The sequence below is a fragment of the Zalophus californianus genome, chromosome 15, assembly GCF_009762305.2.
Source record: "Zalophus californianus isolate mZalCal1 chromosome 15, mZalCal1.pri.v2, whole genome shotgun sequence".
Classification (NCBI taxonomy): Eukaryota; Metazoa; Chordata; class Mammalia; order Carnivora; family Otariidae; genus Zalophus; species Zalophus californianus.
Genome location: NC_045609.1, coordinates 82,490,345 through 82,502,480, shown reverse-complemented (window position 1 = coordinate 82,502,480; position 12,136 = coordinate 82,490,345). Strand labels below are relative to the sequence as shown.

Here is a 12,136-nt window from a genome sequence, read left to right as displayed (position 1 = left end):
CCTTGGTGTAGGAGAGGCTCACTGAGGGTCCGCTGTGGTTATTGTTATCAGCCATCCACAGCCTGGAAGAAGGCCCCCAACGGGCAGGACAGGGGTCACGTCTGATGACTCAGCCGGAGTAGCTGGCGGGACCGTTGTTCAGTGGCACCAGTTGGGAGCGGAAGGAGCGTGCATTACATACTGACGTGTGAAGTCTGTTGCAAGGATGTGACCCAAGTGAGCTAACAGACGGAAATTATAACCCATCATTTCATGAAAAGCCCCTTGGTTGGCAAGCACCAAAGCCAGCTCTGAGGGACCGTGCTGTACAGACCTTAGTTACCCCTTCCATAGAACCCTTGTTGGAGGCAAACTCAGTGCCCCCTTCACAGATGACAACATGAAGCCTGCATGGGGCATCTGGCTCTGAGGTTATGGCTTGGTGAGCTGGTGTGGACATCGGCACTGGAGCTCCAACGTTTCTGCCTCCTGATCACTGTTACCTCTGTGCCTAACACAGTGGGAAGTGTGGTCTCCTGGTCAAAGGGCAGTGGCCAGACATGGGCAGTCAGAGTTCCAGAAGAGTCCAGGAACCTCATTCTGCCCGGGAAGCCTGCGCTGGGAGCTTGCAAGTCCACACGACAGACCAAGCAATTCTTGATTAAAAAGCTGTTGGGCAGCATTTAGGTCAGAGAATTGTGTCATTAACTTATTAATGTAATGCCTGTAATTGTTATCTGCCTGAAGCCCAGTGGGACCGCTGAGCCAGCTTACGTTCTGTGATGTAGTGTGCGTTCCAGTCATACTCTTGGGCTAACCTAATGCTCAGCAGATACTGAGGGGAGATCAGCAGGGAAAGCGATGAGCCTGCCTCCTGTGGGTCAGGACAGGGGTCAGATGCTGAGACTTGGGGAGTGTGTTGCCCACTAACTCACCACATTGGAATGGGGCTTAACCATCCAATCAGGAGCCTCTGTGACTTTTGTTACTTATTGACCCAGATGCGTGTAGCATAAAAATGGGACCTGCTCACATCTGGAGCTTGACTTTGGCTGCTACCATCAGCCACATCTTTCTCCTTGGCTACCTGGAGTATCAGAAAGTGAGGACTTTCCCACTGCCCATTGTGTACCGCCTCACCCATCATGGGCACTGGAAGATTTTATAGCCAGCCAGGTGATCCCATGTCCTTACCCCCTGGGCCCTGAGCACAGAGCCACCTCCTTGTCATAATGCACATGGCGGGCAGCAGGGTATTTGGAGGCAATGGGTAGTTCCTCCCTCTGCTCTGACCAATCATCTTGTCCCGGACTAGACTATCCCTCAGCCATTAGAAGAGCTGCTCTTCCTACTTCTGCCCCAGGATGATCTGCTTGTGGAGAAAGGGTTGTAGGTTGAAGTCAGGAGTATATAAAGATAGGAGACAGAATGGCAGTGAGAAGATGCTTTGGTAGTATACCTGAAGCTTGATTTCACAAGCCTATAAAAGAGGAACTTCCTTTAGAAGATCCTTCCCATGATGCCGCTGGTGAGCTAACTTCTGGCTGTGAGGAAAATGCTTATTTAAGTTCCAGAAGAAGGGTTCTGCGTATGCCTTTATTATTCTGAAAGATATTGATTTGTGCATTTAATTAAAACCTTCTAGGTTGATTATAAGCAACGTAACGTGATAGCATCAGCCAAGTCTGAGTCTTTGCTGAAAAATTAATACAAATTCATTTTCAGTAACTCCTAGGTAGAACATTTTGCTTTAAAGAAACAAATTATTGTCCTTGGCAGAGTGAAAGATCCTAATTCCCTCATTGTTTTTCCTGCAGTAGTTATTAACTGGCAGTCTTTGGGTATAATGTAACTACTTTAGAGATAGTACACATCTATATGCACATTTTAAAACACCAGTGAACCATGTGAAATGTGTGCTTCCCTACAAATAAGGGCAGACATCAAAAAGCCTATTAACTTCGGTGTCTAACCAGTCAACAACAATGGAAACCCAGTTAACACATCACTTTGCATCAGACACTGCAAATATTTCTTAAATTCTAATGCCACAGGAACAAGGGAGCACAGAGATATTTTTCTCACCTGTGTCAGTGAAGTTCAAAACATGCAAATATGTTCTACTCTGCATTATAAGCTCTCATGAATGTGATCCCCAGAGGGTGCCTGTCTTCGTCAGTTTTACAGACCACTGAACATTCGGATAGTGCTGGTGGGCGTGGAGGTGTGGAATGACATCGACAAATGCTCTATAAGTCAGGACCCGTTCACAAGCCTCCATGAATTTCTGGATTGGAGAAAGATGAAGCTTCTGCCCCGCAAATCGCATGACAATGCCCAGCTTATCAGGTATGGGGGTTCACTGTCTCTCCTTTGCTTAAAGAAAGAGCGACCTCAGCAGCCCCTTCTCCTTCTTAGCTTCACCTGGCAGTCACCAAAGCTGCACACCTCTCTGCAGACCACACTGACTTGTACAGGGCTGTTTCCCAGCCCACATCAGTGGGGAACACGCGCCATCCTGACGGAACTGGGGGTCTATTGGGAAAGTCTCCCTTTGAACTCCCGAGGAAACCTGTCCCTCTAAGAGATGTCTTATTTTCTTTTTCCATCACCTGAACATTTTCCTCTATGCAAATTTTTCTAATCTTTGTCTTGATACAAAATTGTCCCGAGTAGGCTATTTAAAAAAAAAAAGCTCATTTTCTTTCACTACTAGTGAAAAATGTTTATGCAAGATGTGAAGATGATGCATTAGGATGATTATTGCCAGATGCCTGGAGAAAGGAAATGTTCATTCCTCCTCCTGTTTCGCTGTGACTCTGGTTTTCTAGATCAGAGGACCCTAGCAGTCTGCATTCTTTCAGTCAGTGTGTATTGAGCACCAGTCAGGAAGCAACTATGTTTTAGGTGCTTTGAACATAACGATGGCCAGCACTATAAGCCTCCCTGCTCTCGGGAGTCCCCGGTCCTCTGGGAGAAGGCAACAATAGCACTGTGTCATGAAGATAATAAAATGAGGGAAAGCGCAGCTATAACATATTGGGAAGATATTCAAACACCTTTATATTTAAAAGAAAAAAACTCTTGGGCGCCTGGGTGGCTCAGTTGGTTAAGCGACTGCCTCCGGCTCAGGTCATGATCCCGGAGTCCCGGGATCGAGTCCCACATCGGGCTCCCTGCTCGGCAGGGAGTCTGCTTCTCCCTCTGACCCTCTTCCCTCTCGTGCTCTCTGTCTCTCATTCTCTCTCTCTCAAATAAATAAATAAAATCTTTAAGATAAATAAATTAATTAATTAAATAATTAAATAAAAGAGAAAAATTCTTATCATAAGCTAAATTGGTAAGGAGTAGATTTTCCCCAAGTGACAAACTTTTTATTAAGACCCTTAAACAGTTTATGCTCTTAGTCTTATGTTCTCATGTAGCTCATTTCACTGAATTGAAAGATTCGGGGTCAGAGACTTTTTTCTTTGGAAAATTATATCTAGTTTCTTAAAAATTTATAGAAAGGTGGGGCACGCCTGGGTGGCTCAGTCAGTTAAGCATCTGCTGTTGGCTCAGGCCATGATCTCAGGAGCCTGGGATGGAGCCCGCTCCCTGCTCAGCAGAGAGTCTGCTTCTCTCTCTCCCTCTGCCCCTCCCCCTGTTTGTGTATGTGCTCTCTCTATCAAATAAATAAATAAAATCTTTTAAAAAGTTATAGAAAGTTAAAAACCATTCTAACCCCATCCTCACTTTAGAAAATGTCTACATATGAACTAAGGCTGCTGGCATTCCCTGATAATTTACTTTGGCTATTTTCACAGGGTTGTTTGGTTTTCTTCCCTGCCTTGGATATTTGGGGTTGCCTCATATTTTATGCATTGATTAATCCTGAACTACTCAAAGTACATTTTAGATATTTTGAGTCAGAATGTTTTGTCTTATTGTTTTTTCCCAAATGGAGTCTGTCCAACTTGAACATGTGGAAGTAAATTAGCCTCTTATATAACTTTATATACATATATAATTATATCTGTTAAAATGGTCTATATAGATGCAAATATAAAATGTGTAACCCCAACTACTGTACATGTGAGTTTGACAGGATGGAATGGATGGATTGATATATATGCATATATACACAGATAAGGTTTTATATATACTTACTCCCTTTTGTTCAGTTGAACACTGTCAAAATAACTAACTTTTCAAACAGCATATATATAATCTATGTAGGTACATGGCCAAGATAACATGAGTAAGTCATTTAAAGGAGATTCCCTTAAAGGAGATTCAACAAATACGAACAATGTTTAATTTTTAATGCATGAGGGTCAAATTTACATCACTTGCATTAAACAGGGCTTCACATCATTAGACTCATTGATCAGGTTAAGAATCCACATAGGGGAAAGCCTGCACCTAAGCCACAACATCCCCTACCGGAACCTTCCTCCCGGGGTGCAGAGGCATCCTCCTGGGGTGGGTGCTTATCCTGCACTGGTTCCAGAGGATCAGTCATTTTTCTGCCGACTTCATTTTTGCCAGCTAATTTAGCAAGACACTTGAAAGAGTTTGGGTTTCTGGCCTAATTGTAATGTTACACAGGAAAACAAAATTCAGCTGCAACAGAAAGTCTAGTAAACCACCACGTGCATTTCATTTAGTTACCAGGGATTCTCTGTGACCCTTCCCAGCACTTCCATCAGCAGATGTTTCAAAGGAGCAGCACCCTCCAATCCGTAGGAAATAGGCAGGATACCACTCATAAGTACAGAGGTCATGACTGGTCATGGTCTGAGTCTTGCAAAAAAAAATCTGAAAGGATTATGGGACCACAATGCAAAATACATCTGAGAGGAACTAAGGACACAAATCACCTGTAAACACACCCCACGTGGCTCTCTTCATTTTTGCATGTACGCTTGCTCTTCTTGTTGGAATGCAAGAATGGCCAAAAGAATTTCAAATGTTAGGAAATGTCCTCATTCTATATTAACTTAAGAAAGTTTTTTTTTTTTTTTTTTTTTTCCCAGTGGGGTTTATTTCCAAGGGACCACCATTGGCATGGCACCAATCATGAGCATGTGCACCGCAGAGCAGTCGGGAGGGATCGTCATGGTAAGTCAAGGGCACCGAGTTGCTGATGGCCATGTTCCACCCATTTCCCTGCATTTCTCCAGACAGCTCTACTTTTATCGGACTTTGTAAAATTAGGCCATTTTCTTTCATGCTTCTTATATGTAATTCTACCTTTCTCTAGCTCTATTTATGGTCTTCTGTATCCCATAATATATTAGGGACTGTTTATAAAGAAAACCACATCAAGTCGTACACAGGTAAGGTGAGTGTGTAAAAATAACTCAGTGGAAGCCAGTCTGCCCCTTTTATGGAGAAAAAGTTTCAACTGGGATTTTGATCAAAGCATTCCAATCCAGGATCCGCCCCCAGCATTGAGATGAACCAGGGCACTGGGGTTACCCCTCATCAGTCAGTTTCTTAGATGAACTGTGGTCTCGCCAAACATTACTACCAGAATGATTTTCTGATGGTTCTGCCTCCAGGTCCAACAGCCAAAAATCTTGGGTTTTTGACTATTTACCACTGCAGATGCTTGATCTACCTCCTAGCTGGTGTCCAATTTGTCTTCATAATAACGTTAATCTTGGAAGGCACATACCTAGGTTTATTGCTTCATAAGGATAATTTTGTCATTTTGGGGCTCTACATGTTTATAAAGGGAACGAAATTGGAAGAATATCTGGGACTTGTTTCTTACGAACTTAAGAGGGAAATAGCTTTGATACACTGCCCAACAGGGGACTCCTGCTCCATTCCATCAGTTAATTAAAGAAAAGGTTTCACCTCATGCTGGCACCGTCCCTGCTCTGAAAATGCAGTGTCCCCTTTGTACCAGCCCTCAGACAAGGGAGTATTCTCAGAGACTACTCTGACATCTCCATTAAACAAACAGAACGTTGCCCTTCTAGGAAACCATGATTTCCTCCACATTTTTTTTCAAACAGAACATTTCTGAATACCCCATTGTATTAAGGAGCAAAAGGAGTAACGTTCTGCTATTATTTTCCTTCCACATAGTGTCCGACCTAATCTTCTTAGTGAATATACACAACAAACGATTTCCTCTTCTCCAATAAGTGTTGGTAATTCATATAAACATGCACTAAACATACAAGCTGCAGTAGCCATTTGGGAGGACAGCACCCACTCTGGATTTCTGGCTTGAGCGAGCTACCCTCTGGTTTTCTTTGGACCTCTGAGCCCTGTATGTGATCCCCACTATGAAAGTCATTGGAAAGATTGGTTTTGTTGGTGCCAGGTTAATTTCAAGTCAGATCCCAACTGTATTTTTACAGAGCAGCCTGTAAAATTTTAAGAGGGAATAATTTTCTGTTTCATGGTTCCATGGTCAGTTGCTACTGACTTTGCCACTTAAAATGGGTGTAAATATTTTTTAGAGCCGAAACTAAACTCCTTATAAGTATGGCAGGTTCTTCTGTTTGGAGTGTTTAAACATTTTTATAACCATTCTGATCATAGTAAGTGGCTTTCTTCAGCTTGTATCCCTCATTCCGTTTCCATACAAGCACTTGATCAAGATTCCTTCTTTAAAAGTATACAGAAAAGCCTGTTTTTTTTAAACGGATGAAAACAAATGCAGGAAAACAAGCAAATATGTGTACTGCAGTGGTAATCAAGTCAAGACCAAAGTCAATCAACAGGAAATATGTCTGACCAACTTGGCAGCAGTTAGACACCTCCTTTGTTTACTCCACATATGAGGGAAGCATCAAGTAGGACAAAAGCCTACAGCCCCTTTAATTCTATAAAATTCAAGAGATAAATCAGATCAATCTCTTGACCAGACCTAAAACTTCTAGATGAACTTTCTCCTATTATGTCTCTAAAATTAAATTCATGGTTGTTCCATGTGACCATGCCCCATTCAAGGACTCACAAGTCTAAGAGGAAGGAAATCGTGTAGCAAGGAAGCAGGAATCCAATCAAATTGAAAAGATGAGTTCCTCTACTGGTTCTCTGTTTTCTTAAGATGGAACAAATCTTTGCTTTAGCAATTTAAAGCTATGCCCTTGTATCTAACTGGACTAGAACAGCCTTGGTTTGGGGATTATGCCATAAATAAAGAAGCAGGGTTTTTTTTTTTTCTTATTACAAATGTAAACTGTTGATCAGGGTGTCTTGCCAGGTATTCTGTTCATAATCACTTATCCGTGAAGAATGTAAAACAACTTGGCAATTGAAAACAAACCCAAGATATTCAGTGATACAAAAGAATCAAATAAAGAATAATTTTTAAAGGACGAAGTCCTTGAATTTTGTGCCAAAGCATGCTAAATTCAGCCCTCCACATTCTCTTTGCCAACCTGTGTTATTCTTGAGAATTGATTTCCTGAAACAAATTTGTGAAGCTTCCTACAACAGGAAACTGTAAAATCTAAACAAAGTAATTTATTAGGAATTTCATCTATTCTAAGAATACCTTGGTCCCTTGATGTGCTGTTCTCTTCTGAGACTCAGGGCTAGGGAGAGAGGCGGCTCCGGCTGTAACGAGCAACAGCTTATATAATCTTTCATGATCATGCCTTTACAAGAGGCCCCACAAAGATTATCTGCGTCAGGAATGATGCTTTCCCCAAAACCCAGTGTCACTGTTTCCTGGAAGTTTCTCGGAAAACTTCTTATCTCCTTCCTGGGTAGCGCAAAGCAGTATTTGAATAAAGTACCTTCATTGTTCTGTGGTGGGCAGGTCTTTTCAGAAACACCACCGATGGTCACAACTCTATGGTCAACTAATCTTTGACAAAGCAGGAAAGAATATCCAGTGGAAAAAAAGACAGTGTCTTCAACAAATGGTGTTAGGAAAACTGGACAGCCACATACAGAAGAATGAAACTGGACCACTTTCTTACACCATACACAGAAATTAATTCAAAATGGATGAAAAACCTAACTGTGACATAGGAAACCATCAAAATCCTAGAGAATAGAGACAGCAACCGCTGTGACCTTGGCCAAAGCAATGTCTTACTTGACACATCTCCAGGGGCAAGGGAAACAAAAGCAAAAATGAACTATTGGGACTTCATCAAGATGAAAAGCTTCGGCACAGTGAAGGAAACAACAAAACTAAAAGGCAACCTAGATATTTGCAAATGACATATTGGATAAAGGGCTAGTATCCAAAATCTGTTAAGAACTTACCAAACTCGGGGGCAGAGCAAGATGGCAGAGGAGTAGGAGACCTGGATTTAGTCTGGTCTCAGGAATTCAGCTGAATAGGGATCAAACCATTCTGAACACCTACGAACTCAACAGGAGATCGAAGAGAAGAATAGTAACAACACTTTGAACAGAAAAGCCACCACTTTCTGGAAGGCAGGATGTGCGGAGAAGTGAATCCGAGGCGATGTTCGGGAGGATAGACGGCGGGGGAGGGGGCCTCCGTCGGCCGCTTCTGGCAAGTGCTAGAGCCGCGGAGCACAAAATCGGAACTTTTGGAAGTCGGCTCCGCTGAGGGACGTCGCTCCAGTGGCTAAGCGGGCGGTGGAACCCTCGTGGGACAGTGCGGTCTCAGGACCCTCGGGGTCACAGAAAGACCGGGGGTGCCTGAGTGCGGCAGAGCTCCCAGGGATCGGAGCGGGGAAGCCGGCTGCACAGACGGAGCCGAGGCGTGGGCTCTCAGCTCGGGGTTGCCATAAACTGTGATCTGCGGCCCAGTCGGGCCACTGCTCCTCCAGCAGGGACCCAACAAGGGGCAGAGCTGGGGAGACTCCCCTCCCTCCCCCGGGAGGAGCGGCGCGGGAGCACACCGCAGGGATCTGCTGGGTTTGGAGACTCCGCACGGGGTCGGGTGCCAGACATAGAAACGCTCGGTCACAGGCCGGGTGAGCACGGAGTGCGGCCGGAGACCGGGGACACGGGAGTGACTGCTTTTCTCTGGGGGCGCACTGAGGAGTGGGGCCCCGAGTTCTCGGCTCCTCCGGGTGGAGACTGGGAGGCCACCATTTTCACCCTGGTCCTCCAAAGCTGTACCGAGAGCTTGCAGGGAACAAAAGCTCCTGAGAGCAAACCGGAGCAGCTTGCTTAGCCCGGACCGACAAGGGCGGGGCAATTCAGGCTCGGGCAAAGACATTTGGGAACCACGGCAACAGGCCCCTCCCCCAGAAGATCAGCACGAACAGCCAGCAAGCCAAGACCAAGTTTACCGATCAAGGAGAACGGGAGAACTCCAGCGCTAGGGGAATACTGCACATAGAATTCATGGCTTTTTTACCATAATTCATTTGTTTTTCAAAGTTAATTTTTTAACCGGTTTTTTTAATTTTTCTTTTTCCCTTTTTCAAACAACATCTTATCGATCCCTTTTTTAAAAAAACATTTTTTATTTTTCATTTTTAGAGTCATATTTTTATCCCTTCATAGTAGTTACCCTTATTTTTGGCATATATATATAAGTTGTTCTCTCTTTAAAATTTTGAGATACAATTTCTTCTAACAGATCAAAATATACCCTAAATCACTAGTATATGGCTTTGTTCTAGTCTCCTGCCTGATCACAATCTCTCCCTTTTCTATTTCTTTTTTTCATTTTTCTTTTTCTTTTTAAATCTTCTTCTTTTTAAAAACAACTTCTTATCAATTCCTTTTATAAAATCTTTTATAATTTTCCTCTTTACAGTCATCTGCCATCCCTTCATTGTATCAACCCTTATTTTGTACATATATGTCTTTCTTCCTTTAAAATTTTAGCAGGCACTTTCTTCTAACAGACCAAAATATGCCCAAAAGCTAGGGTGTGGCACTGATCTATGCACTAGCCTGATCATATTTGATCATATTCTGGTTTTTTTTTGTTTGTTTTTATCTTTTTCTTTTTCATTTTTTTTTTTTTCTCTTCTTTCCCTTTCTTGTCCCCTGGTTTCAGGTCTTTTCTGATTTGTATAGAGTATATTTGCTGGAGACGTTGTTAACCTGTGAGCATTCTGTTCTCTCATTCATCTGTTCTCCTCTGGACAAAATGACAAGACGAAAAAAATCACCTCAGCAAAAAGAACAAGAGGTAGTCCCATCTGCCAGGGACCTACTCAATACTGACATTAGTACGATGTCGGACCTAGAGTTCAGAATCATGACTTTAAAGATACTAGCTGGGCTTGAAAAAAGTGTGGAAGTTATTAGAGAAATCCTTTCTGGAGAAATAAAAGAACTAAAATCTAACCAAGTTGAAATCAAAAAGGCTATTAATGAGGTGCAATCAAAAATGGGGGCACTAACTGCTAGGATAAATGAGGCAGAAGAAAGAATCAGCGATATAGAAGACCAAATGATGGAAAATAAAGAGGCTGAGAAAAAGAGAGATAAACAACTACAGGATCACGAGGGCAGAATTCGAGAGATAAGCGATACGATAAGACGAAACAACATTAGAATAATTGGGATCCCAGAAGAAGAAGAGAGAGAGAGGGGGGCAGAAGGTATATTGGAGCAAATTATAGCAGAGAACTTCCCTAATGTGGGGAAGGAAACAGGCATCAAAATCCAAGAGGCACAGGGAACCCCTCTCAAAATCAATAAAAATAGGTCAACACCCCGACATCTAATAGTAAAACTTACGAGTCTCAGACACAAAGAGAAAATCCTGAAAGCAGGTCGGTAGAAGAGATATGTAACCTACAATGGTAGAAACATGAGATTGGCAACAGACCTATCCACAGAGACCTGGCAGGCCAGAAAGAACTGGCATGATATCTTCAGTGCACTAAACGAGAAAAATACGCAGCCAAGAATACTATATCCAGCTAGTCTATCATTGAAAATAGAAGGAGAGATAAAAAGCTTCCAGGACAAACAAAAACTAAAGGAATTTGCAAACACAAAACCAGCCCTCCAAGAAATATTGAAAGAGGTCCTCTAAGCAAGAAGAGAGCCTAAAAGCAGCATAGACCAGAAAGGAACACAGACAATATACAGTCACAGTCACCTTACAGGCAATACAATGGCACTAAATTCATACCTTTCAATAGTTACCCTGAATGTAAATGGGCTCAATGCCCCAATCAAAAGACACAGGCTATCAGATTGGATTAACAAACAAGACCCATCGATATGCTGTCTGCAAGAGACTCATTTTAGACCCAAAGAAACCCCCAGATTGCAAGTGAGGGGGTGGAAAACCATTTACCATGCTAATGGACACCAAAAGAAAGCTGGGGTGGCAATCCTTATATCAGACAAATTAGATTTTAAAACAAAGACTGTAATAAGAGATGAAGAAGGACACTATATCCTACCTAAAGGGTCTATCCAACAAGAAGATCTAACAATTGTAAAAATCTATGCCCCTAACGTGGGAGCAGCCAATTATATAAGGCAATTAATAACAAAAGCAAAGAAACACATTGACAACAATACAATAATAGTGGTCGACTTTAACACCCCCCCTCATTGAAATGGACAGATCATCTAAGCAAAAGATCAACAAGGAAATAAAGACTTTAAATGAAACACAGGACCAAATGGACTTTACAGACATATTCAGAACATTCCATCCCAAAGCAACGGAATACACATTCTTCTCTAGTGCCCATGGAACATTCTCCAGAATTGATCACATCCTAGGTCACAAATCAGGTCTCAACCAGTACCAAAAGATTGGGATCATTCCCTGCATATTTTCAGACCACAATGCTTTGAAACCAGAACTCAATCACAAGAGAAAAGTCAGAAAGAACTCAAATACATGGAGGCTAAAGAGCATCCTACTAAAGAATGAATGGGTCAACCAGGAAATTAAAGAAGAATTAAAAAAATTCATGGAAACCGATGAAAATGAAAACACAACTGTTCAAAACCTTTGGGATGCAGCAAAGGCAGTCCTGAGAGGAAAGTATATAGCAGTACAAGCCTTTCTCAAGAAACAAGAAAGGTCTCAAATACACAACCTAAACTTACACCTAAAGGAGCTGGAGAAAGAACAGCAAATAAAGCCTAAACCCAGCAGGAGAAGAGAAATAATAAAGATCAGAGCAGAAATCAATGAAATAGAAACCAAAAGAACAGTAGAACAGATCAACGAAACTAGGAGCTGGTTCTTTGAAAGAATTAACAAGATTGATAAACCCCTGGCCAGACT

The 12,136-nt window shown here is 42.4% G+C and overlaps 1 protein-coding gene across 6 annotated transcripts in view; it reads left to right on the top strand.

Moving 5' to 3' along the window:
• The window catches only part of ADAM12 (ADAM metallopeptidase domain 12), a 357,064-nt gene that overhangs the window by 249,207 nt on the left and 95,721 nt on the right, over positions 1-12,136 (top strand). For all 6 annotated transcript variants that reach the window (XM_027596330.2, XM_027596333.2, XM_027596331.2 and 3 more), the window contains 2 exons: positions 2,159-2,328; positions 4,998-5,082. In XM_027596330.2, coding sequence (XP_027452131.2) covers positions 2,159-2,328; positions 4,998-5,082 — 255 coding nt within the window. The remainder of the gene's footprint in view (positions 1-2,158; positions 2,329-4,997; positions 5,083-12,136) is intronic.